The sequence below is a fragment of the Plodia interpunctella genome, chromosome 20 (assembly GCF_027563975.2).
Source record: "Plodia interpunctella isolate USDA-ARS_2022_Savannah chromosome 20, ilPloInte3.2, whole genome shotgun sequence".
Lineage (NCBI taxonomy): Eukaryota > Metazoa > Arthropoda > Insecta > Lepidoptera > Pyralidae > Plodia > Plodia interpunctella.
This window is the reverse complement of record NC_071313.1, coordinates 5,787,180-5,811,531: the sequence shown is the minus strand read 5'-3', so window position 1 is coordinate 5,811,531 and position 24,352 is coordinate 5,787,180. Positions and strand designations below refer to the sequence as shown.

At 33.5% G+C, this 24,352-nt stretch overlaps 1 protein-coding gene and 1 long non-coding RNA gene across 2 annotated transcripts; one reads left to right on the top strand and one right to left on the bottom strand.

Annotated features, from left to right (window-relative positions):
* Positions 1-51: 51 nt before the first annotated feature.
* Positions 52-1,352, bottom strand: LOC128678715 (uncharacterized). Its single transcript, XR_008405674.1, has 3 exons — positions 1,259-1,352; positions 488-572; positions 52-197 (listed from the first exon to the last, which is right to left on the bottom strand). It is a non-coding gene; the product is annotated as an uncharacterized LOC128678715 (long non-coding RNA).
* On the top strand, positions 1,335-13,265 carry LOC128678714 (uncharacterized). Its single transcript, XM_053760462.1, has 2 exons — positions 1,335-2,075; positions 11,135-13,265. Exons 1-2 carry the CDS (start codon positions 1,610-1,612, stop codon positions 11,188-11,190), a joined length of 522 nt encoding a protein of 173 aa, XP_053616437.1. The 5' UTR covers positions 1,335-1,609; the 3' UTR covers positions 11,191-13,265.
* The last annotated feature ends 11,087 nt before the right edge of the window (positions 13,266-24,352 follow it).

The following is a 24,352-nucleotide window of genomic DNA, read 5'->3' as shown; positions in this document are numbered from 1 at the left end:
AAAAATAAAATACCTATGTTTATTAATAATATTACTTCGAATATTTCGGTTTTATAATAATTAGAGTACAGAGCCACAGTGAATAGTTGTCATGCTACACACAAATACAGTGATGAGTTTACGCCAAACCAACTTTTTGGTAAGAAACTGGGCAAAACCTGGGCGTGAACCTGTCTGCATTCGTGAATCATGGGCTTCTGTGAACAAAAGCGCAACAAATTATTTTTATCTCTCGAAGATAAAAATATTATTATGGAAAATAAACTGTAAACTTTTTCGCATATATTTCCATTTTTTTGTTACCTAGGTATATAAACTTTATGATTTCTCATTTCATCAAAACTCAACATAAAATGTACCTACCTATTATCAGGCTAGCACGCACAAAATCGCATTGCCCGGATCGTCGAATAGTTTGCCAAACTTTGGTGGTTTCGGTATACATTGCTGGTTTTTCATTGCGGTAAATAAAAACACTTATACTAACTGTTCACGCATTCGCGTCGCCATGTGTCCGTGTTCGGCGACTGTGTGGAGTAAAGACTGCCGTGCCCTGGCCACGAGAATACGAACTGTATAAAAATAAAAATAAATTTAGGTAATAAGCTAAATTGATTTTTAATCAATATTAAAAATATTTATTCGGTTGCTATGTGCAACAATGTGCAATATTAATGTTACCTATTTGTGAAACTTCCATTGTTTTTAAATAGGTAGGTAGGTATGTACCAAAATTGGTAATTTGTATGCATATATTTCACGTTATCTGCGCAGCACCTTAAATGTTTTTGTAAATTAATATTCACAAATCTGGTCTCGAGATCTACTGATGCTAATACCTGAAGCTGAGACGGAAAGCAATACATGTAGATGTGAATTTTTGTTGTGTTAAGTAGTGTCTGAATGTGATGTTTGGATAAACCTAACACATGTTTGCACCATAAACAAAATACAAAACGCAATTGATGGCAAAATGATTGGCTGCAGTTAAGGGTTAAAAGTAGGTACCTACTTACTTGAAACATAATAACATAGACAAGTAACTTTGTAGGTACATACTAACTTAGTGATAAGTAAAAAAATTCAATATTTCTCTTCTAGACATTTTGCCGCCTATTTATATCAGTCAGCAACAGATAACGGAATTCCTCGCTTTTATAAATAAATCACTGCGACACGTTATTGAAACATCTTATTCATAGTCAACTTGCATAGAATTTCTTTATTTACGCCTCCCCGACCCCTTCCAAGACTTCACCTGTATCCTTAACAAAAAGCGTCCTTGATGCCATTGTTAATATTTGCGCGCCAAGTGGAAGCGCTCACATTGCCAAAATCGCACGCGGCTATGCGCGGGAAACGCTGCGCGTCAGTCGTATCTGAAAAGCGCGCGCGCGCAGACGCACGCTGCCAGTTTTAGGTTAGGATTGGCGCGGTTTTCGTCCATCCGCCAGGTGCGATCGACGTCTGCGCCCCCGCTCTAACAACCGCGTGTTCTATCCTGCCTCTCGCTCCCTACCTGCGCAGGCGCAACAGCTGTTTTCTCGGGAGATTAGTCAGATGTTTCTCGCGAACCAGTCGGAGTTCACCTGACGTTAGTAGTGCTGATATGGCGGCTGGAGGAAGGACGCCCAAACAGAGAAGGACTGAGATGTCAGCAGGAATGGCTCTGAGAAGAAGGCGAGGAAGCTGCAAGTGCTTATTTGGTGCGCCAGATCGAGATGAGACAAAACTCTTAATGGCAGAACAATACGCCAGAGAGAGGAAACGATTCATCAGAAGATTCAACTTTGATATAGAAACACAATGCGCGTACAAAGCAGCTAAATTAGATTCACCAGTGAAATTTTGTGAGGAAGATAAAGAAAACGCCGACAGTCCAGTGCGGTCGGCGGCGGCTGTTTTGAGTTGTGTTGCTAATACGGACTTGAGGGTTATGGGGTCTCCTTCACGAAGGAGTTCCGGCAGCAATAGCATTTCACCCAGGACTCCTAGGACGCCACGGACGCCTAGGGCTGCGAGAACCCCTCGCACGCCGCGCACCCCCGCATCTAGAAGACAGCTGCAAATGACAGGTACGTATTCAATTTATTTATTGTCGGGCAAATTAATTGCCATACGCCACGAAGCATTGACATTTATCCCTATATTTTTAATGACACCATTAATAATTCGAGTAATCTTTATAAATTTCCATTCCAACATTGTAGCGTTTTATGCTTTGAAGTCCTGAGCTATGTTCTCGTTTGCTCAAGTGTACAATAGGTCTGAAGTAGGCCAAGCAAGCTTATCGACAACAACTTGAGCAAACACTGTAATACAAACAGCATTAGACTATTTATTTTCTATATTTAGTGCTCCTCTGTTACATGTTGCCTTGGTCATTGCACTTTGTTTTAACATTTCGTCATCAGTTTCATAATTTGACATGTCCGGGACGGCTACCAATTTTACAACGAGAACAAGAAAAGTAATTTTCTCCCTTACTTCAGGTGTAAGATATTACTAGTGGTCAGATTTTATTCAAGTCGCCCAAAAATGTTAGATATACGATCTTTTTACCCTCGCGGACCCATATAACTTTGTTTCTCTACATAAACATATATCTGTATGTTATACCCTTCTTATCTATCTTGTTAATACCTACGGCTTGTTTATCAATCAATTTATAAGTTATTTGACAGCCAGAGTAAGTAAGTAAAGATAATCACTTTAAAATACTCGAAACACGTGACTTATCGTTTATCTGGTCCACTTTCTCTTCTGCTTTGCGACTGAATTCGAAGCCAATTTCAGACTTTGTGTAGCTTTGTAATTTAATTATTGTAATACAAATACTTAAAAACCCCACTTCATATTTTTCTTAAAGTATACTACATTAAACCACAGTGGTAGAAAGTTCATTACTCCTAGATGCTAAAAAGTATCCTCACAAAAAATGAAACCGTCCATGCCTCAACATCCTTTGGCAATATCGTTCATACCAATCATATATATTATAGTAAAGTTAATTCCATATCAAGATAAACTGAAAGAACATCTATGTGATGGTAATATCGGCGAATTTCGAATGAATTTCATGTACTGTTGACTATATGGATCGTCATTTAAATTTACGTTCTTTATCTATTTCTCCACGAGCATGTCGATGATGTACATAATATATACACATGTAGGTATTGCCCGCGGCTTGCCTGCGTGAATATTGCTATAACCATGCTAAATAAAATCAGGATAAACATATGCCTCATCTTGCTTTATATTGTCATTAATATCATAAACAATTAACTTGTAACAAAACCTATGAACATCAAAACTAAAATCTACACTAATGTTTGAACTGAAATTTGTTTGTCTAAGCAAGTACTGGTCTGATTTGAAAAATAATCTCCATTTGTGATCCGCAAGAAAATCAACAGGGACCATTGGCAATCCATAATTCGTAAATGTGAAGCTGTGGTTATTTACTTCAGTGTTATCTTAGGTTGAAATTAAAGTTTCGTTAGCTTTCTTATGACCGTAGTCTTTCCAAAACATTATTACTATTCTAGTCGTGTCAGCTCAAATCCATTGGATCATGCTTTTTTGAGGCCATCGACCGGTTACGTCATCTAAGATCCAAGACTTGTACCGAGCTTCCTCAACAAAGGTACACCAGTTCAAGCAAATATAGACCTTATCGTACCAAAGTTTGGTCCATACGAGATTGTAAATTATTGCAATTTATACAGACCATAAAAAGGTTACAGTCGATGATTTAAGACAAAAAGCAACAATGAATCAGTGTTGGATATATAATTATAGTTTATTGGATGGAAGTTGGTAGCCAATTTTTTTTTGTCCTTTTTCTGGTGTAACGAAACCATTGGTTTTCATGTTTTGTTTAGTTCTCTTATTGTTTTATTATGTAAAATCATAGAATTTGTAGGTACTCCGTTGAAGTACTTATTAAATCCATGTGTAAAATATGACTTGTCCTATGACAGCAGGATGAACCGATATATTCTCAATGAGAGCGACAGAGACAGATGTATTATTTGACATCTGTCATAGGACTCAAGTTATATTTTATGCAGTATAGAAACATTTTAAACAAACAATGTAGAAACCTATAAAGTTTATATCTAATACTGAAACAATGCCCAACGTTAATTCTAAAAGATTATTGTTTCGGATAATTTATGTATTTATAATACTGTCTTAATCAACAAAACATTTTCCAAAAAAAATAATTTCCATGAAGACTTAAGTTGTATACTGCCTCAGTTCTAGGAAAGTAATCGGCGATATTTCTCAACATACTTAAAATTCACTTTAATAAAAAAGAAGTTGAGTCGATTTTTGTGAAAGAATTTCAAGTATTCAGCCCCGAGGTACCCAAAATTCCGGATGCTAAAGTCTAGACGATCATCAAACACGCGAGGTCGGTACTGGAATCGTCGATAGAAATTGAGTTTATTTGCATTGCATTACGCTTTGGCACAATGTGATGTATGTAAATATTACCTATAAGTTAAGATTACTTACACGTTTTGCCATTTTCGATGATGATTTGCGATGTCTATGATGTAACAGAATTAAATCTTAATTAAGTAGACATTAAACATCAAAGTCATTCCGATTTTATATATTCCAGACAATAAAACGAATAGAATTGAATTGTTTCAGTGTTTGAATTTACTTCATAATTACTAAATATATGTAGAAAAATACAAGTAAGGTAAAACTCCCAAGTCTTAAACTGAAGTAAAGTTAGTCTATTTAGGAATTCCAAGAATGTAGGAGTGCTGACCACGACGCTGACGTGTGATTTTTAGGTTAAGTCGCAACTACGGTCGTTGCCTATCTATTTGAACAGGTTAAAAATACAATAAAGGTGTATGTATTGAATAAACATATGTACATTATTACATATTATATGTACACATGTTTATTTTAATACATATGTACATATGTATTAAAATAAACAAAAACACAATTGTTTATTGAAAATCTTGAAGCCTACCTAGACAATATCTATAAATCCGAGATGAAAATAAACAGTTACTTATATAATGTTGTACTATCAATAATTCTTTACTTTTTTATCAACAATATGTAAGTTAAATATTTGTCAAAGATAAAATGATAACAGTTACCAAATATGTTACATTCTACCCAAAATCTGATCATAAAGCAAACAGAATTTCAAGTGCGGGCGTGGCTGTCTGACCCGAATATTATTGCCAAATTTTAAAAAAATCCATTACAATCTATTATTATGATAAGCATGACCAGGATCAACTCCCGACGAGGGAGCTCCTCAATGGCTTACTGCACGACCATGATTTTTTTGTTACGCGTTGAATGCAATAAGATATGATATTTAATTAACTGATTTTTTTTAAATGGTACCAAAAAAAATCTTCAAAAAGTGCAAAACACGACACTGGCTAGGTATCCACCTACACGGTACTTACCTCCGGGCCCCAAATTGACGTAATGATCATAACGACCACAGACACACCCACATCTCCTCCAGTGACTCATACATACATAAATAATTAAATTGGCAGAGACAATTCTGATCGCAACCCAAAAAAGCGGGAACCGTGTCCCGCGCGTGACACTAAATTCTGCAGTAAAAAATCGGGACGTCTGGCATTGCTGGTAGTGATTCTATAAAGTTGAACCTTTTCTCCCTTTTTTAGGTACGGATTCCTAAAATAGAAGTTCATGTTTGTGTTGTTATGTATGTTTGTTACTCTGTCACGCAAAATCAACTGGACGGATTATTATAAAATTTGGTACACGGATAGAATATAACCTGGAATAACACATAGGATAGGTAAAATTCCCACGGGAAGCTCCGGGGCGAAGCTAGTATATTATACTATCAAGTTACAGTCTGTAGTGCAGGCTACACGAAACAAAAATGTCAGGACTGTATTACAGCATTTATATTTAGTATTATTTGTTATACTATGCTTATATTGAGGTCGGCATCATTTTAGACGTCGAGGAACCCTGGCCTTCCCATAGGGCACGGTGGTTGGTTCCGCGGGGTGCGTCGTCACGGTCCCGGAGTCCGTTCCGGTCGGACGGGAACTGAATTTTAATTGGATAATTCTTATTTTCCCTGGGAATGTACACGGTTACTACGGACCTTTATCTGTGTTGAAGATCAGTTATTTTTTAAGAAGACATTTTTTTTCTGAATGTATTTCTTTATTTTTAATGGTTGTCCACAGCAACACTTGGCTTTAGTGCGCCTTCCATCGTTCCTTCTAGCCAGGGAACCGATTCTCATGCAATCGATTTTTTTCCCAAATTCTTCACAAATAATATGCAAATTCACAAAGGACACAATCCGATCGATCGACGCGTTCGATCGAACATTTTCGTTAGTGATTTTTGTGAATGCTGAAACTGCGTGCGCTACATTCAGAAAAATATGGAGAAAATTGACCGTATGAACTACGATTGCGTTCCAATCGGGCCCCAAGTGAAATGTAAATACATTTTCTCTAATCTAATAATGTAAAATTGTCTACAAACGTTATTATGTCGATACAATATTTCGTTTTCGCTTCATATACCTAAGTACTTGAAGTAACCGTGTATAGGTTGTTTCAACTTTTCAGAATAATGTATTACAAACTGGTCTGCTTGTGGCACAACTTTCACTTTTACAGATATTGGTTTAATATACCTACCTACTATTGTTTTATTTTTACAAACTTTTATTCAACTTGCAGTGTTATTGAACTCGTATATAGGTATGTGCAGCTCGTAATATGTATAGGTACCTAAAAAAATATTTTTTTTATGTCTAGTTTTTGTGGCCTTAAAATAACTTCAAAATGGCGTCAAAATCATTTTTTGGAAACCCTAGCAATATTACAAACTTCTTTTCAAATAGTTTATTCACATGCACACGCTGTGCATTGTCCGGGGTGAATGACCTGTGTTGGCCTGATAACATCGCTTCCTTGTTCTTAGCTTATCAGAGCCGATAACTTAACCAGTCGATCATAATAGGCGTAGTGGCGTGTGGTCACCGCCCTAGAATTTTCCCACGAGAACAATTATTTTTCCGGGATGAAAGGTGCCCTATGTCCTTCTTCCTATTTAAAACTATATCTATGCAAAATTTCGAGAAGATTGGTTGAGTGGTTAAAGCGTGAAGGGGTAACAAACAAACCATCTTACTTTCGCATTTATAATATTAGGATAGACAACTGACTGGGCGAAGTTGTAAGTGCTAAACACTAACTCAAAATTTAATAATACGTCGAGATAGACCTACAAAACGACACAGGGTTATTCACCCGACGACTAACGGGATACACCGACGCTTGCATATGAATATCACCTCTCGAGTGTTAGTAAACAAATGTATTTATTTTATTTTCATTCAGCTCTCCATCTACAATTTGGAAAATTACAAAAATCCTGCTTTGACTTTACAACCTGACGTCAACACTCCTTGAGAATGCTATTGCTATAATGCTAGTCAAGGCATGTGTCCTTTAATCGCCTCCTACGACAACAGTTTATAGAGTGATCCTATTCTATAGAGGGCATCACTGATTAGAAAATCAAGTTCGCTTAGATTACAGAAATTACTATAAATCCTTCGACTATTTGTTATACGGTATATGTTATTAATTGTATTAATTGTACAATACTAGAGACCCGTCCCGGCTTCGCTCGGGTAAAACCATAATAAATTAGACACTTAAACCTTTCTCTTGAATCACTCTAATTGCGTAATAAGATCAAATCAAAGCATACATAGGGACAGACAGCAGGGAGCGACTTGTTTTATATAAGTACTATGTAGTGATAGATTTAACAAAATCGATAAGTCTGTCAAGTTTCGGTCAAAAATATTTTCAGATTTGAAAGCGTTGTTTGAAACCAACAAAATATGTTTTATTAATTAATCTTATGCTTTAATCAATTAAAAAGAGGACGTGACTTAATTGTGCAAACTTATCGACATGTCATAATTCTCGATTTCGCAGAAGATGTGAAATGCATTCCTTCTGAGAAATACATTACAATATCGATGACAAATATAAAGCATTTCGTATCGATTTACATTGAACGGTATCGATTTCGTTGGCACGAATCACATGAAAAGTTAATAGGTACCAAATTAGATAGCATCGCGAAAGATAATTTTGTTTAATTAATTGAGGAGAAAATGTTAGAAGAGGCATATTATGCGATGATTGATTGCTTTCCTAAATTCCCAACAATATGTTATACATTAGGTTGATATAGGACAGGCTACCGTTTAAATATAAAAAAAAATCTTCAAAAATTAAAGATTTATTTCTTACAGCTTGAATGCTACCGGCAACAAGCGGACTTCGCTTGAGACAGATTCGGAATACATTGCCAATGTTTTATTTTAATATTACATAATTACATAAACACAAAAAAATTCTTGTTTTGTTATACAAAACAACAGCGCATTCCTTTCTAAATCAATCCAAAACGAGCTAGAAAGTTGGATAAACATAACCTGTAATCCAAGATTAGAAACACCTAACAAACGGATGCTTCAATTTTGAAGCTTCTTACTTGTTTATTTTTAATCTGTATTTTATTTATTTTAAACAACAAAGATCTACCGTGCATTCAGTCGAAAATCATCCATGGGTTATAAAAAAATTGTTCAATACTTGCCCACAATGTAAATACGCGTAAGAAGCGTAAGCCAGGTAGCTTCGACCCATAGTAGTAGGGATTTTATTTTTTCTGTTCAATAAACTCTTGCCAACCGGTTTTGCCATCTCACTCTGACATTAGATGCGCCACTTCACCGATATCTTTGCGTTCAATCAATGGACAGAATTTGTTTTTTTTTTATATATTTTTTATTTCTCTATGTTTGCATATAGGATAGTTTTTATCACAAAAATATGACGGTGCTTAGTTAGCTGTATAATATAATGTAGAAATATGTTATTAAAGGCATATATTTGTCGAACTTAAGACAATATCAGTATTCCCGCCATCAAGCATTTTTTTTTTCATTTTAGGTTATCTTTCCAGCATATTATTATCATTATATGTCAATGTACCTTCGTCGTCAAGTTTAGGCGATCTTTTTTTGTTCTGCATAAGCAAAGCGGGATTTGAAAGATATCTGCGTCGAAAGGTAGTGCGATAGCTGAAGTGGAGATAATATTTTTCTTTTTCCTTACCAAAAATATCATTTTCAAATGGGGTCAGGTCATGTCATTTCGTTCCACAACTGCCTGTTTCCTGTCATACCTTCATTTATATTTTAAACATTCATATCATATATATTTTTATTTGCACAAACAGATGACAAACAAATACCTAAGCATATAAGCCATCCATATTTATATTCATCACCTAATAAGTCACATGCGAATCTTCCCTTCTCATCACATAACCATATCATAATATTGTTAGAATAATATATCAAAATAAAAAAGAATATACTACTGTACTGTTGTTATTTATAATGATAATCAGGGATCTCAGAAGTTGACGGAAAACCCTCTATTTCATAAACGGACTAAACACGTTAGGTACCATTTTGTGCGAGAAGCAGTATCTAATAAAATAGTAAAAGTTGTTTATCTGTCAACCTCAGAGATGCCTGCGGATTTATTGACAAAAAGTTTAAGTGCTACAAAACACAACTATTTTATTAATAAGTTAGGAATTAAAAATGTTGAAAAATAAGTTAGTTACTTTTTAATTAGAGATATGTTTAGGTGGATATTAGTTTATTTTGATATGTGAGGCTGTTAGAATAATGTATCAAAATAAAGAAGAAAAATAAATTGTCTATTCGTAACCGGCATCTGTGTGTTTCTATTAAATATCATGTTTATTTATTCACTACAGATTAGAATAAAAAATATATAATAGTTTTAAGTTTTCAGTGGTCCGTACTAATATTATAAAGAGGAAAGATTTGTATTTTTGTATGTAATGAATAAGCTCAAAAACTGCTGGGCCGATCTTGATGACATTTGGCATAGAGATAGGCGACACCTTCAGGGGTGACATAGGCTACTTTTTATCATGGTTTTACCTGAGCGAAGCCGGGGCGAGCTAGTGCTATATTAAAATATTGCCTTAATATCCGTGATACAAACTTCTACAATCTTAAAAAATGTAGGAAAAAGGTATATGATCTACTATTGCTGTTTAGGGTGCAAAAAATATTAGTGTGCCAGCGCTTTCCCTTCCGCGCATATTGTAAAAGTCAATCAAGGGAATACCTAGCTATAAGTAAGGGAAATCAAGGGAGTAGAAGGAAGGGCTATAAACTAGAGATTTTTTCCATTAGCGATGGCATAGCAAATAGCAACCTGTCTCAATTCCATCAATAGCACAATACAGCCGTTCAGTTTCGCAACTCTTGGCTCTGTCTACCCCGTAAGGGATATAAATATACTGTATATTAGGTATGATAATAAAGACAATTTTTTTTCAAATTGAAACTTAAAACCCTTGAAACTCATTGTGTAAATAACTTCATCAGTATTTTTAAAAAGGAAACTTTAAACTTCCTTAAAAGAAATAAATATTATTAATGGACATATAATGATGACATCATTCACTATTACTGTATCTAAATACAACAAATCTTTAAGTGTCATAATCCTTTGGCAAGTTTTGTCGGCTTTGATTGTAATATAAGTAGTTCTTTGATGAACCGATGCGCAGGCGGCATTCCTTTATGTCATAGATCTGGCATTATGCAGGTAAAGATATAGCTGTTATAGCACTTTTGTCTGTATAGCAGTTCAATTGATAATAATACTCGCAATTTAGTAGTAAGGAGTTTACGTACAAAATTTATTGTTAAACAAACAATAAAAAAATAAATTATGGCACACTATAAAAATTGTCTATTTCCATAAACTTACGGTCAAACGACGAAAACTTTTGTATAGGTACTTATACCATCTTATGATATATAACCTTGTATCCTTATTTAAATAAATTTATTTATTTAATTTTGTGGAAATTTAAATGATGAACGTCGACATGACACGACCTCCTCATTTTTGTCTATGAAAGTGTATTGAACACGAATTAAGTTTTCATTTTTTGCTTTTATGTTCCTAATTTACTTACGTCGTTTTCTTTTCAGATTACTGGACAGCAAAGAAGCATACAGACGGAGCCAGTAGCGACAAAGAAAACTAAGAAAATATAACTTTGTTACTTATTTAATTTGTAGATGTTAGTTAATGCAAGGATGGAAGAGGAAGGAAGAGTTCTTCCTGATAATCATGTAGTCATTGATTCAAATGTAATATTTTTTTTATGACAAACTTAATATTAATAATCCTGTTTTAAAAGTCTTCTACTTTTATTCTAATTTGCTGTTTTAAGCTATTTTTGGAATAACTATATGATGCATAGAAAATAATTTTCATATGAAAATTATTACCAAATTTTTCGTTTATATTTCAAAAATATAGAAAACCTGATTTTTCAATTACCAGACCTATAAACATGTTTACTTTCCATTTAATAAAACAGTATTTTTAACTATTTTTATTAAATTACACCATATAGTAGAATTTCATAAGTAGGTACTACGAATATTAATACCTAATTTGTGGTCTGCCATCTTGAGGGACGTTGGGAAAAGTAACCTCCATTCTATGGACACGAATCTTCTCAAATTTCTGTGTCCATTAGGAGATAATATTTCCTGTTGTTCGCTAGAGAGTAGACAACAGGAATAGATAAACACAGATTTGACTGACGATTGGAAAATCATGGTATCGAAATTAATTATTATCTTATTCTAATAATTTGCTTCATCTTCGTTCGAATATAAAGTCACTTGTAAAAGTTACTTTTGATCTCATGTAAAAAAATCGACCAAATGAAAATGTTTGCAAAACGAGCTACCTAGTATAACCGTAGCCATATAACTTTAAAATGTATTTTGGAATTCAAAATGTTTAGAGGCTACAAAATTTCACACATTGCAAAATTCCCTACGAATTTGTTACCTATGTCTTCGTAGGGTCTTTCGACAACTTTTAGGCAAAAATATGTTTCGATAATTTTTAGATAGGTAAATTTCTCCAAAGGAGTAATTTTTTATTCAATTTTGGGTACGGGTGCTTTTTGTATAGAAAATTTACGATATTTGTAAATGTGGAATGTATATCTTATTTAGTAAGCAAAATTCTATATTGTATTATGCTATTAGTTTATATAATTAAATTTAAAACTAAACTGCGGGGCTACCGTAAAACAAAAAAGGAAGCACGTCATTGCGTCCACATGTTTTCTTTTCTTACAGGATGCTTACGTATTTGTATGTTTCGTGGTATGCCTTCTGTAACGCATGTGAGATCATAAAGAAAAACTGCAAAAAAAATATTTTATTAATATCAATTTTGTGTACTTATTAGCTAGTAGATTGTTTTTTTTTTACTAATTTGTATTATTTAAAATATAAATGCCCGTACTGTCAAACTACAGAGTTTTTATAGCACTGCTATAACCGTACTGTCCTGTAAAGTGTTAATGATGCATTTTTGAGTCTTTACGTGTTTGCAACAGCGATGTTTTATCTAATACTTTAAGGTATATAAAGGAATATCAATTTAATTAAGTAGTTTCAGATTTGAATTTATATTTCATCAAAATAGAGGAAGGGCGAGGTTATTCATATAAACTTCTCTATTTCATCTGGAAGATGGGTTTACGACCAGTATTTTCACAATTTCTTCCCGTTATTACTGGGAGTAAACCCATTTAATTTCAACCTCGGTTGCTTCCCCCGCCGCTAAACGTCGGAGCCCATGGTCCGCTATCTATTCGATGATCTTGACCTTTGTACAAAACTCACTAAAAATTTAGTACATATTTAGATGATATATTTTTTGCATGAATTTACAATTTTAATTCTTAATGTTTGCGGTAATAGAAAATCCTACATTCATTAAGTACCTAATTAACCTGATTTTCCTTTTTGTACATTTTTTTTTTTACTTTTGTGAATTTTAATTTTTACTCATATCAAACAATGTCATGCAATGAGTAGAAATAAAATTATTTTTTAAAAAAATCTCAATTTGCCAATTTAGCATAAAAATTGTTATATTGATGTTTTTTAATGTTCTGCTCATTATTAGTACCTATACCTAATTTATACGAAAATGTGTTTTTGAAAAACACCTCACGTCCTTCATATTTAAGATTAATGAAATAATACGCTTTCTGTAGATTTAGTGACAAATAAAAATATGAATTTATATGAATTTTATTTATTTTCTGACATTATAGCCCTAAAACCAGCTAATTGCATGTTGTATACCATTCGTTTTCATATTGTATGTGATTGATGATTCACTTCAGTAAAATTTTAACCGACATTATTATAACTGGAATCGAACGGGTCTCTCCTGGTAAGCTAACCGAGCCCTAAAGTTCTGTGGGACTTTTATGACTCATGTAACAAACATGGCGGCACATTCGGTGATTCATTGATGTGAAAGAAGACGTAATATATTATGATGCAAGATTTACTAGCTGAGCATTATGAAAATTAAGGAATTACGATAGAAAGAAAGAAAAGAAAGAATGAACAGCCTTTTCGCAAATCCCACGGGAATAATAGATTTTCCGGGATGAACTTCTTTTAATTAGGAATATGCGGACTTTCAAGAACAAACAAACTAACTTACTTTCGCATTTATAATACCTATTAGTTGGGATTGGGATTGTAATGCTAGCATGCACACCGCGGAGTGAACCTCACCTGAGAAAAAAAAAATTTCTAAAAAAAGCATTTTCTAAAAAGAAGGAATTTACAAAATTAATTCTACAATATCGAAATGCAAACAACGAGTGTATATATATGTTACCGGCCAAACCCGATTCCAGGATAAACTAGTTTTGCCTAGGCTAAACTGATTCTTCCTACATGCGATAGGATAAACTGATATAACCTAGGCTAAACCAGTTCGTCCTAAGCCCTATAGGATAAACTAGTTTAGCCTGGGCCAAACTATATAGGTTATCCTAATAGAAATACACATTCTCAGGATAAACTGGCATGGCTTAGTCTAAACTTTATAGAATATCTAGACTAAATAGATAAATTTAATAAAATACTATTTAATTAAGCTTGTTGGACTAGGCTAAATTAATTTAGACTAGGTCATTCATGTTTAAGCTGAGTGTGTTTATTTTTATCAGGAGAAACTAGTTTGGCCTAGGATAAACTCATTTTTCCTACATGCGATAGGATGAACCAGTATAGCCTAGGCTAAACCAGTTTATCCTATCGCATGTAGGAGGAATTAGATGGGCCTAGGCAAATCTAGTTTATCCTAAAATCGGATTTAGCCGGTAACATATACATTCTTCTATGATTATTCAGATCAATATTCGATACTATTTTGTATTGGTCGAATAAACGTTTTGTTTCTTTTTTCTTAGAAAAAGCCCCTAAAGAAAATACAAAGCAAAGTTACAAAATTAGAGGTTTTGCATTAAAAATGTTCAAGGCAAAGTTCTAATAGATACAATCAGTTAAACATATTATTTCCAAAACTTTGTACATACCCGTGTAGTTAAATGGCAATCATTCCCTCAATCTTGGAAATTATTTTATTTAACTTAATGTATATAAATATCATGTGTTGTCTCTGTCGGTCGCTACGGAATATTATTTTTAATTTAAAATATTAGTAGGACCAAAGAGTAGAAAATATAATTTTGATGAACTTTCAAGAGTTTTATTTACTACCACTTGTATCTTTTTTTAGCATTAACATTAAGTATTTGTAAGTTGAAGACTTAATAGCAAAACTGCGTTATTCGTGCTCAATATTATAGTCCGTAAGGCGTTATAATATGAATCTTGTGTATCTGGATACGATATTGATGAAAAATTAAATTATATTATCTTAATCATCAATATCATGTATACCTATATACCATTGTATTTTGCCAAAATATATGTATGTTCAGTTACCTACCTTCAGTTCAGTACCTTTTTTGGACTTACATGCTTAGGTACTTGCATGTACAAGAAATATGTATAGATACATGGATTAGTTTGAAGTAAGTAAGTTTTTGCAGACACAATATTATTATTTTTTATAATTTTGATTTTTAAATTTCGAATCAAGTACGTTTTGTATAAATATATATTGGTATAAAGGTAATTACCGTTCTGTGCTGTAAAAGGCAAGTACGTTTTAATGCACCTAAAATTGTCTAATTTAAACAGGCGTTAGCACGTATTATTAATACAATAAAATTAAAGAAAAGTTATTTACTATCACTAAAAGTATCAAATTAACCTCGAAGTATATGGATTATTAATTAGGTATTAAACCTTTTTAAACTATTATTAATTGCACATGATAAATCGTCATTTATAAATTTATAAGTAACAAAATGCCAAATTTGAAATTAATAGTAATTACTGATGAGACCGTAAATCTATTATACTCTAGCTTTAATCATGACAATGCCATTTGACACGTCATGACTCTGTGTACCAATTTGTTGTGCAAAAAGAAATTTGTTAGGTATAAAAAAAACTTGAAAACATAAAACTTATTTTTAAGGAGGTCGTGTTATAAAGAAATGCTAATCATTGTTACATTCTTTGTTTACCACACGTGCCAAAGATATTTGCATACAACAATATCTCAAATCAACAATCATAAAACTGGTTGAAAAGAACCAAATTTCTTTTTAATTCTGAACTTCTTTTTAAAGTGCGCATTCCTTCTTTATTAAAACTGGCTGAAAAGAGGTCATGTTATGGGTACAACAGGAGTTAATTGGCTTTTAGATTTTGAATTTAGAATGCGTGGATGAACGATGAGCCAGAGCAGAGTGGGTTCTGATTGGCTATTGTCTGCTGCAGCTTGCGTGATGCATCTGTTTACGTTTATAAATGCAATGGTCGATGTGCGTGAAGTCTGTTGATACGTTACTAAATTAATATAGCAACAAGCAAGATAGCTCCCTATCAACAATAAAAAAAATTTCGAGTCGTTTGTTTCAGAAAAATGTAATGAATGGCTGGATTTATTTGAAAAAAAAATCAGGAATGGTGTTTGGAAACATAATATTCAATTAATGTACCAACAACAGCAAACATGTTCAAATATTGGTTCAAAAATGTCAAAGTGTCAAAGGGACGACCGTCCCAAAAAGGCTTATTCTTCACAAGTTGTTATTTTAGAAAGTTTCCAACATGGTCGTGAAGTAGTCGTTTTGGGTATTGTCATTATAATTTCATTTTATAAATTGATATGACGTTCTGGCACGGTTTTCTAAATATAAAGGAATTCCCACGGGAACAGACAGCTTTTCCAGGAGGAAAGATAGCCTATGTCATGTCCTTCTCCGTATTCCTTACTATGTATATGCCAAATCTCAAGTAAATGTAAATAAAACGTGCAGAAGTAACGAACAAGTTGAGATAAAAAAATGACAATTAGACCAAAATTTGAACTTTTTGAAATTAGTACACCCCTTTTCTTATTTTTTTTCTTTTTTTTTTTTGACAGAACCAAAAATGTACATCGCCCCGTGGTACCCGCCATGGGTGAGTATTACCCGCCGTAATGATTATTATTAGTAATACCCGCCGTGGTACCCGTGGTATTTCATTTTACGCCTACTCTCTAGCAGATGGCGCTACTTAGTGGAATATATTATTTTGTGATGAATGCGGCGGGCGATCTCGGTGTCGTATACGATTATAGTAATCGCTCTATGTACAACTCTATGTACAAAGTGATAATATTCTTTATTATATAATTTTCGACAATATACATTAAATACTTTCTGAGATCTAAGTTGGCGCTTCGGAAGAGCCACTTTTTGACATGACTTTGGACGTCTTATTGTACAAATTCCAGGGATTTGCCTAATGCAAATCCCTATACATTTGTACAATAATAATGACTTTAATCATGTACTAAATTAGATAGTAAACCTATTGTTTCCTTTCCCCCATTTAGTATCTTCTATGGTTTCCGTTATTAAACCTAAAATGGCTCCTCAATACATACGTCCGCTTATATCTATTGTCGCGTAACACTTCACCTTACTTCGACGGATTCGGCATACATTGCTGGTTTTTTCTTGCGGTAAATAAAGCACTACAAAGTACGCAATGCTCGATCATTCGCCTGGGCATCTATCGTATTCGCCAATAATCATATAGACGGCACCATATTACTTCTCAAAAAAACAATAAGGAACGACTCTCTTTCGAGCTTACCCACAAATAATGTTTAAATTTTCCGCATCAGAGACATGGCGACGATTACGACTATTAGCGATGCGCGTGACTACAGCATAATGCATATTATGCTTACATAAATTATGCGGTATTTATTTTTATAAATTGGGGGTGCGTGCGGTTGATAGACAAAACGAGTTATAGTATAACAAATTGATATCTTAATATATAATTGTTAAGGCTAGACCCCGAAGCGTAAGAAAATCAAAAAAGACCTACCAGACTCCTAACGTGGTGCCGTACCTACTCAAAATTTTCGAGAATACGCGGAAACGATCAGTAAAAATTCTTGGAAATTCCCAAGAATTTTATTCACATCATAACATAGTTCTTGTTGATTGATAGATAAATTATCGATCGATATTGAAATATCGATCGATAATTTATCTAGGAAATTTGCGGGAATTTTCAAGGGAGGATATCTCCGGGAACAGACAATTTCTCAGCTATAAGTACATCGCAGGGTAAAGCCAGTTAGTAATAAATAACGCAACTTTAACGCCTTCCCTGCACATCTTGAAGGGTAAGGGGTAGTGCACATCCAGGTGTGTCTAAATTGGAAAAAAAGCCAATTTAAGTTGGCTTCCCCGAGTCTTACTTTTTTAATGAAGACGCCACTTCATAGACTTAATAATTATTAGAAGCGATCCAAAACTATTTAGTCCATGCCGGAAATACCTAAATATATTAAAAAATCTTATCTAGTGTTTCAAACTCGTGAAATTAGTAAAAAATAATCTAAAACCAAAATACCTATTCCATCGCTTATTAACTGGGTCTCACTCATCTGAGCATTTTGTCGGTTACTTACCCAGCCGTTCATCGTCGCCAACCGTCAACCGTTAAAAATTTATTTATTTCAGACATGAACGTACGTATTTAGATCATTATATTTATATGTAGCGGTCAGTTTGCTTCATAAACACTTCTGCATTCATTCTCTCGACAATGAGCTATGTGTAATGAACAGAGTCCTGTGTTGGAGCTCATCCACCGCAACATGGAGTCTGACTTTTACGAATAATGGCGTAGAAATCATCTATTACCAAGCAGTTATTACTTTTTGGGGACGCCTGTTCGAGCACCATCTGGGTGTCCCAGTATGGGAGGACTGATCACCCAGTCCCTCCCATACTGGGGACTATTTCACCTAGATGCCAGCACTTAGTATTATTATGACATTAAGACATGCTTCTCATAGGTGATGGGTTAGTAAACTGTCACTATTTCATTTAATTTCCACCTATACCTACTAAACGTGGCCTTTGAATTTCGCAATTCTTGCTTAACTTAGTAGTTTATGACTTTTTGTATAGAATAGAACTAATAACAACATTACAATATACTTATTTTGCGTGTTCTATCGCTTCTTAAACCCTTCGCCAGATGGGCAAGGATCAGTATAGGTTTCCACCTGGCTTTAAGGGCAGGAGTCGCCCCATTGTCTTAGATTGAACAAGATACCCCCAATTACAGGGTACTGGCAGCGTGTAAAATGCTCATTTATTTTTTTGTATTATACGTTCCCGCCTTTTTTGTGGTTTATTGGGAATCGGGTAGAAAGTAACGGGTGAGTATGTTAAATAGTAGTTAAATAAGTATTTTAAATAAAACACAAAAATTCTACCTTTTTTACTTAAAAAAATATACAATTATATAAAACTAAATTATAAGCGCGAGGCTCTTCTAATCTTTTTTAAACATTTTTATTGTCATTTTTGGTATGAGTAGAAAAGATATTCAATTGCTATTGTCAAAGTAATCATAATTAAAAAATATGTTATTGCTTTACTTTATTCAGAACCCAAAACCCTTATTAAGTCGTATGAGAGATAATGCCAGAATATATACGTAAATAACAAGCATATTCTATCTGATATCATGAATATTTTCTAATACTAGCTTGTTCACTGAAATGTCTGTAAAAATAAACTATGATAAAATTTGTGCACCGTTTTTTTACAATACAACAATTTGTGAAAAAGGATATATCTGCCATGTGAAAGACTCACTGTGACCGAAGAAGTTAATTTTCATTGCAAAGATACCAGCGTGGAATTTGTAGGAACTCCCCGTAGTACCTACTAATTCCATGGATACCAGATACTTTCCAATGTGGTCAAGTAATACAGTGTGTCTAAAATTGAAGAAAACGGATTTTTGACGAACAAAAATTTTTTTTTGCCAGTACAAATACCAAATGGTCAAGATTGGTTGAAACATTCATGATCGTTCAGTTTCTTCACTTTCTTACCTTATCATTCATTCTATTGTGCTTGACTTGATTTATTTGACCGTGTACAGAGAGAGAAAAACATTCATTTGATGACTGAGTACGAATTTAAAATGAGTAATTTTAAAACAATACCAGACAGACAGACAATCAGATATGTCATCACTAAGGTAATACTGTGGCATACGACACACCGCATTATGTAAATGTAATGTAGCATCTGCCGCGCCACCTGGTGGATCGTGAATTAATTAGCTGCGCACGCGCCGCTGTTGTTAGGAGATACAATTTTAAAAGAGTATGCAACGGGGTATACAATAAGCGGAAAATTAACTAAGCTTATACAACAAAGCTGCCAGTATTGCGAGTGAATACTTTAACTTTGCCCGAGACCACAGATTCATAATCATTCATAATTTAAAAACCTTACATTAATAAAGTGTAAACAATATCCCTAATAATGACAAAATCTGTTTTATTCTAGGTTTAATTTTTGGCAAAGTTTTTGCAGGTATGCATAAAATAAAACTTGGCCAACATCATTTATGGGTCAAAATAACAGACATACAACGCAAAAAAAAGCAAAATTTACACTTTAGCAGTTATAAAACAGTAGCTTGCTCGCGGTAGCCTGTATATGACCTCGGGTCATAAACTATATATATTCCAAATTCCATCAAAATAAGCCCAGCAAAACAACAGTGAAAGCGTTGACAGACAGATATGAAACGAATTAGTTACAATATTCTGTGTGGCTAAACTAAGACCTACTGAGTAGAAATATGATATGTCTGCACCTACTTCAACAGAGTATATAGAATCCAATGACACTGATATAATATCGAAATTTGATCGAAAGACGTCGCTCGCCGTAGCCGTCTGTTCCCATTGTTCCTATCATTTGCACTCTACCACCACAGAGTATATAGGAAAAGTAGACGTACATCAACATCTTATGATGACATCAGCTTTATACAACTAGCTGCGCCCCGGGGCTTCTTTGAATTTCAGGTAAAAAATGTATGTATTATATTCTATTCGTGTACCAAATGTCATAACGATCCGTCCAGTAGATTTTGCGAGAAAGACTAACAAACATACCATACATACATAAATCTTCACAAACTTTCCAAATTATAATATTAGTAGGATATTCTGGAGCCCACACTCCCAAAAACTGTTTGTTGCAAGGTATATACATATATTATATACGTATAATATATATTGCTATCTCTTTCATCTGTGGCCCGTCCTCTTTTTCGTATGTATTGCAAGTTATACATATACAGTTAAGGTATAAGGCGTTATAGTTCCTTCTAAATAAATCCTCCATTTTCCTAATTTTCCCGATTTCCTAGTGAGGGTCAGAATATGGGAGACAAGGGGAACAAACGATCGTATCATGTACGGTCCTGAGCCTTATGGCCTAATGATGATGGGTGACCATATGCACACTGTGTAATTATAACGGCTCGGACGCTCGTGGCAAAGTTACGTCGTGAAATTTAATTAATAATTGATGTTTATCTTTATGCTGTTTGCATTTCAAGAATTCTTTATTTGTGGACAACGACTTTTACTCAATACAATTATAACAACTTACGAAGCTTTAAGATTATAAGGCGTTATGAAAATAATAATAAAAAAGTCATTTCGAAGTCATAAACTTCAAGTCTTTTATCGGCAAAAATATTGGTCAGATTGAAAACATTTCCTTATTAATGCGCAGCTCGGTCTGTGACTGGTTCGGTTGTCGAGTTGAGATTTTCTGGTGGAAAAGGGGTTACCGAAAAGTAGGATGTTGTCCATGTACCTATAAAGTGTGCAGGAGTGGCTCGACCTGCGGCTTCGCCACGCAGCTCGGCCTCGCGTGCGGAGGAATTCCTCCTGCCTGATCATGATTTTTTTAGATTTAATTAGTTTTATGTCAGCTGTACACATAAAGCAAATAATTGTACAAATTAAAATTTAGGTTTCCATCAAATACTTGCGTTCCGTTCCGTTTTTTGAAAACCACTATTTTCAAAATACTAAATGTCAAAGAGTTGTCAAAAATCGACGATATCACTAACTATAATTAATTTTTTGCCGGTCTATGCTAACTATACATACATATCCAATCCATATTACAGCGGTAAACTGTGTGTACCGGTATTTACCGATAAGAATGTACGTAGGAAGTTGCTTAAAATGTTAAAACTAGATAACAAATGAGCATTACCACAGACCCCAGATTGGATTACATTGTGAGCATAAGGTACTGCTGGATAGATGTCATAATACAGTGATATCAAGTCGGCATAGACCAAATCATATTGTAGGCTAGCGGCCCACCCTGGTTTAGGTCGGGTAAAACCTTAATAAAAAAAGTAACCTAACTTCTGAAGAATCTTTTTGCCAAATTTCGGCCCAGTCGTTTTTGAATTTATTCATTACAAACAAAGAAACAAAAATACAAATATTTTCTCTTTTTTATAATATTAGTACAAATCTCACAAACCGAACGCTAGCCCCACCCTCACAATTTTATCAATTTTAATACAGCGAAAACTAAAAAATACGTAGGCGATCTATAAATTACTATCTAATAAAATCCTATATCTAGTGTAGCATGATCCCCTGTTGTATTTTTTTAATTATTATCTTTTTTATTTTTCGTTGAATTGCGATAACATTGATGATATACAATCACTTAAACGTGCGACATGACTGTTTTGAATGTAATATATATTGATGTTTATATTTTTGTATTGTTTAAAATTAGAACTCGTTTTTATCCAATTGATTGTCTGAATCTATTCAAGTCTATGGCAAAGAGGGTGCATTATTCAGTCTAAAACAAAGGCCTAATCGAATTATGCAACGATCTGCATACAATGCACCCAATTTACTAGACCGTCATTGCATGAGCTATGCATTAATTTGCTATGATATACGCAGGGCGTCGCAGCTGTTTGGATAAGAATAAAACAAGTATATTGAAACGAACTAATTTAATTGTATATTTCATTATGTGATAATTTGAAACTTGGCTGAAGACTAACACTATACCAACTACTATATTCAGTTGGTATAGTGTTAGTATTCAAAAACATACAAATTTTGTTGAAATTTGAGTAACAAACATAGTTTCAATAAAGATAATAATAATTTAATAATGTCTATAAAACTCGTGACTTGGCTAAAACTTGTGATCCATACTGGCATTAAATTTAAATACCTTTTTTTTTTTTACCTGTAAATACCTATTTTTCTTGAACCTAATAATTAATTATTTTTATTAATATTAATGCAATATAACCTTAACATAATTATCTAACTAACATAACATTATTATAAATAGTATAGTAACTAACTGTATAGTAAATTATTTATGAACTATATGATGATTAACTTGAAATGTGAGTGGATACAGTGTACTTATAACATCGCTTATATATGATTTTTTTTTTGTAATCAACTGTAATTTTCGGTAGCAATCATTAATTAAAGAACACTTTTAGTAATTGTACGATGTGTTTTAATTACACAGTACGTATCTGAATCATTACATTATGAATTAATTTAAACATATAATGATTAATTTACTTTTATTTTTAAGAAAAAATAAATGTATACAAAATGATAAAAAGATAGATAAAGATATTATTTAAGATTTTACAATGTACCAATTGTCCATCAAAATATTTGGTTATTCACTATACATGAGACGAAATGGAGTAAAAAAATCACTTTTCTCAATTCCTTACACTATACTACTTAACATTCACTTTCTACAGGTTATTCCCTACAGATAGAAAGAAAATGTTACATTTCATAAAAATATATATATTTTTAAATTGTTTTAATAAGAGTTATCGAAAATATTGTTCAATGAAATGAAAGAATGAATGAAATATCATGAATCATCACGAGACCACAGTCTCATGAAGAGCGAAAAAAAATTTTTTTTATGTTTCACAAATTGAATTCACAATGCGTCTGAAGTCGGTCAGCTGCTATTAAATAAAAAACTTAATATTTTCCCAAGTTGGTTAACACTCGAGCATCACAATTAAACACAATTATCTCGTTGTGGTATCAGTAAGAGTAATAGCTTTTTAAGATGCATCATTTATATCAATCGGCAGATTAAAAAATTAAAATGCATATGGCGGCGTCCCGTGGAGCCAAAAAATTGTAATAAATAGCGCGTTGATTGGCCCACGACATCAGATATTTATATGAGGGTATGCGGTCATGACTTTGGATTGTGTGGACATTTATATATTTTTGTATACGTAAGTCCACATAGCAGCCTAGTACATACTTACTCCTTATTTAAAACAAAATTACATTCTTATTCTACTTAGAACGATGTACAGTCAACAGCACATCACGTTACTCCGCATGAACCTCTGTGGCGCGGTAATAGTGGCGAGTTTGCAATTGATTTGGCTAGGTTTATGTGCTGTTAACCTTACTTATTAACATCAATCACTGACAGACGTTATTTTTTTTTTAATTTGAAAAGGATTTAAAAACCATTAGTTTTTTTATGTCCATGATGTGCGCGCATTGATGATATATTCGGAAAACAATGTACCTATAAGATAATTAAGAGCATTTTTGTATTGTATTACATGCAATAAAGTTATTTCAAACAGAATGGTAAAAAAAAAAAACAAAAATTTTAATAAACAACGTTAAACCCTGTTTTAATTTCTCAATCATCATATGTCCCTCAGAATTGCGTCAATGTACAAAGCGATGCACCAATTACCTAAATTGTTTAATTCCGCTATCTGACTGTGCCATTTGAATAAAACAATGAAGCGCTTGTAACAGCAGAT

Excerpts from the sequence above, each read along its gene's own strand:
- LOC128678714 (XM_053760462.1), top strand. The coding sequence starts at position 1,610 with ATGGCGGCTGGAGGAAGGACGCCCAAACAGAGAAGGACTGAGATGTCA. Across the intron at positions 2,076-11,134 it reads AAGACAGCTGCAAATGACAG|ATTACTGGACAGCAAAGAAG; the intron begins GTACGTATTCAA and ends TTTTCTTTTCAG.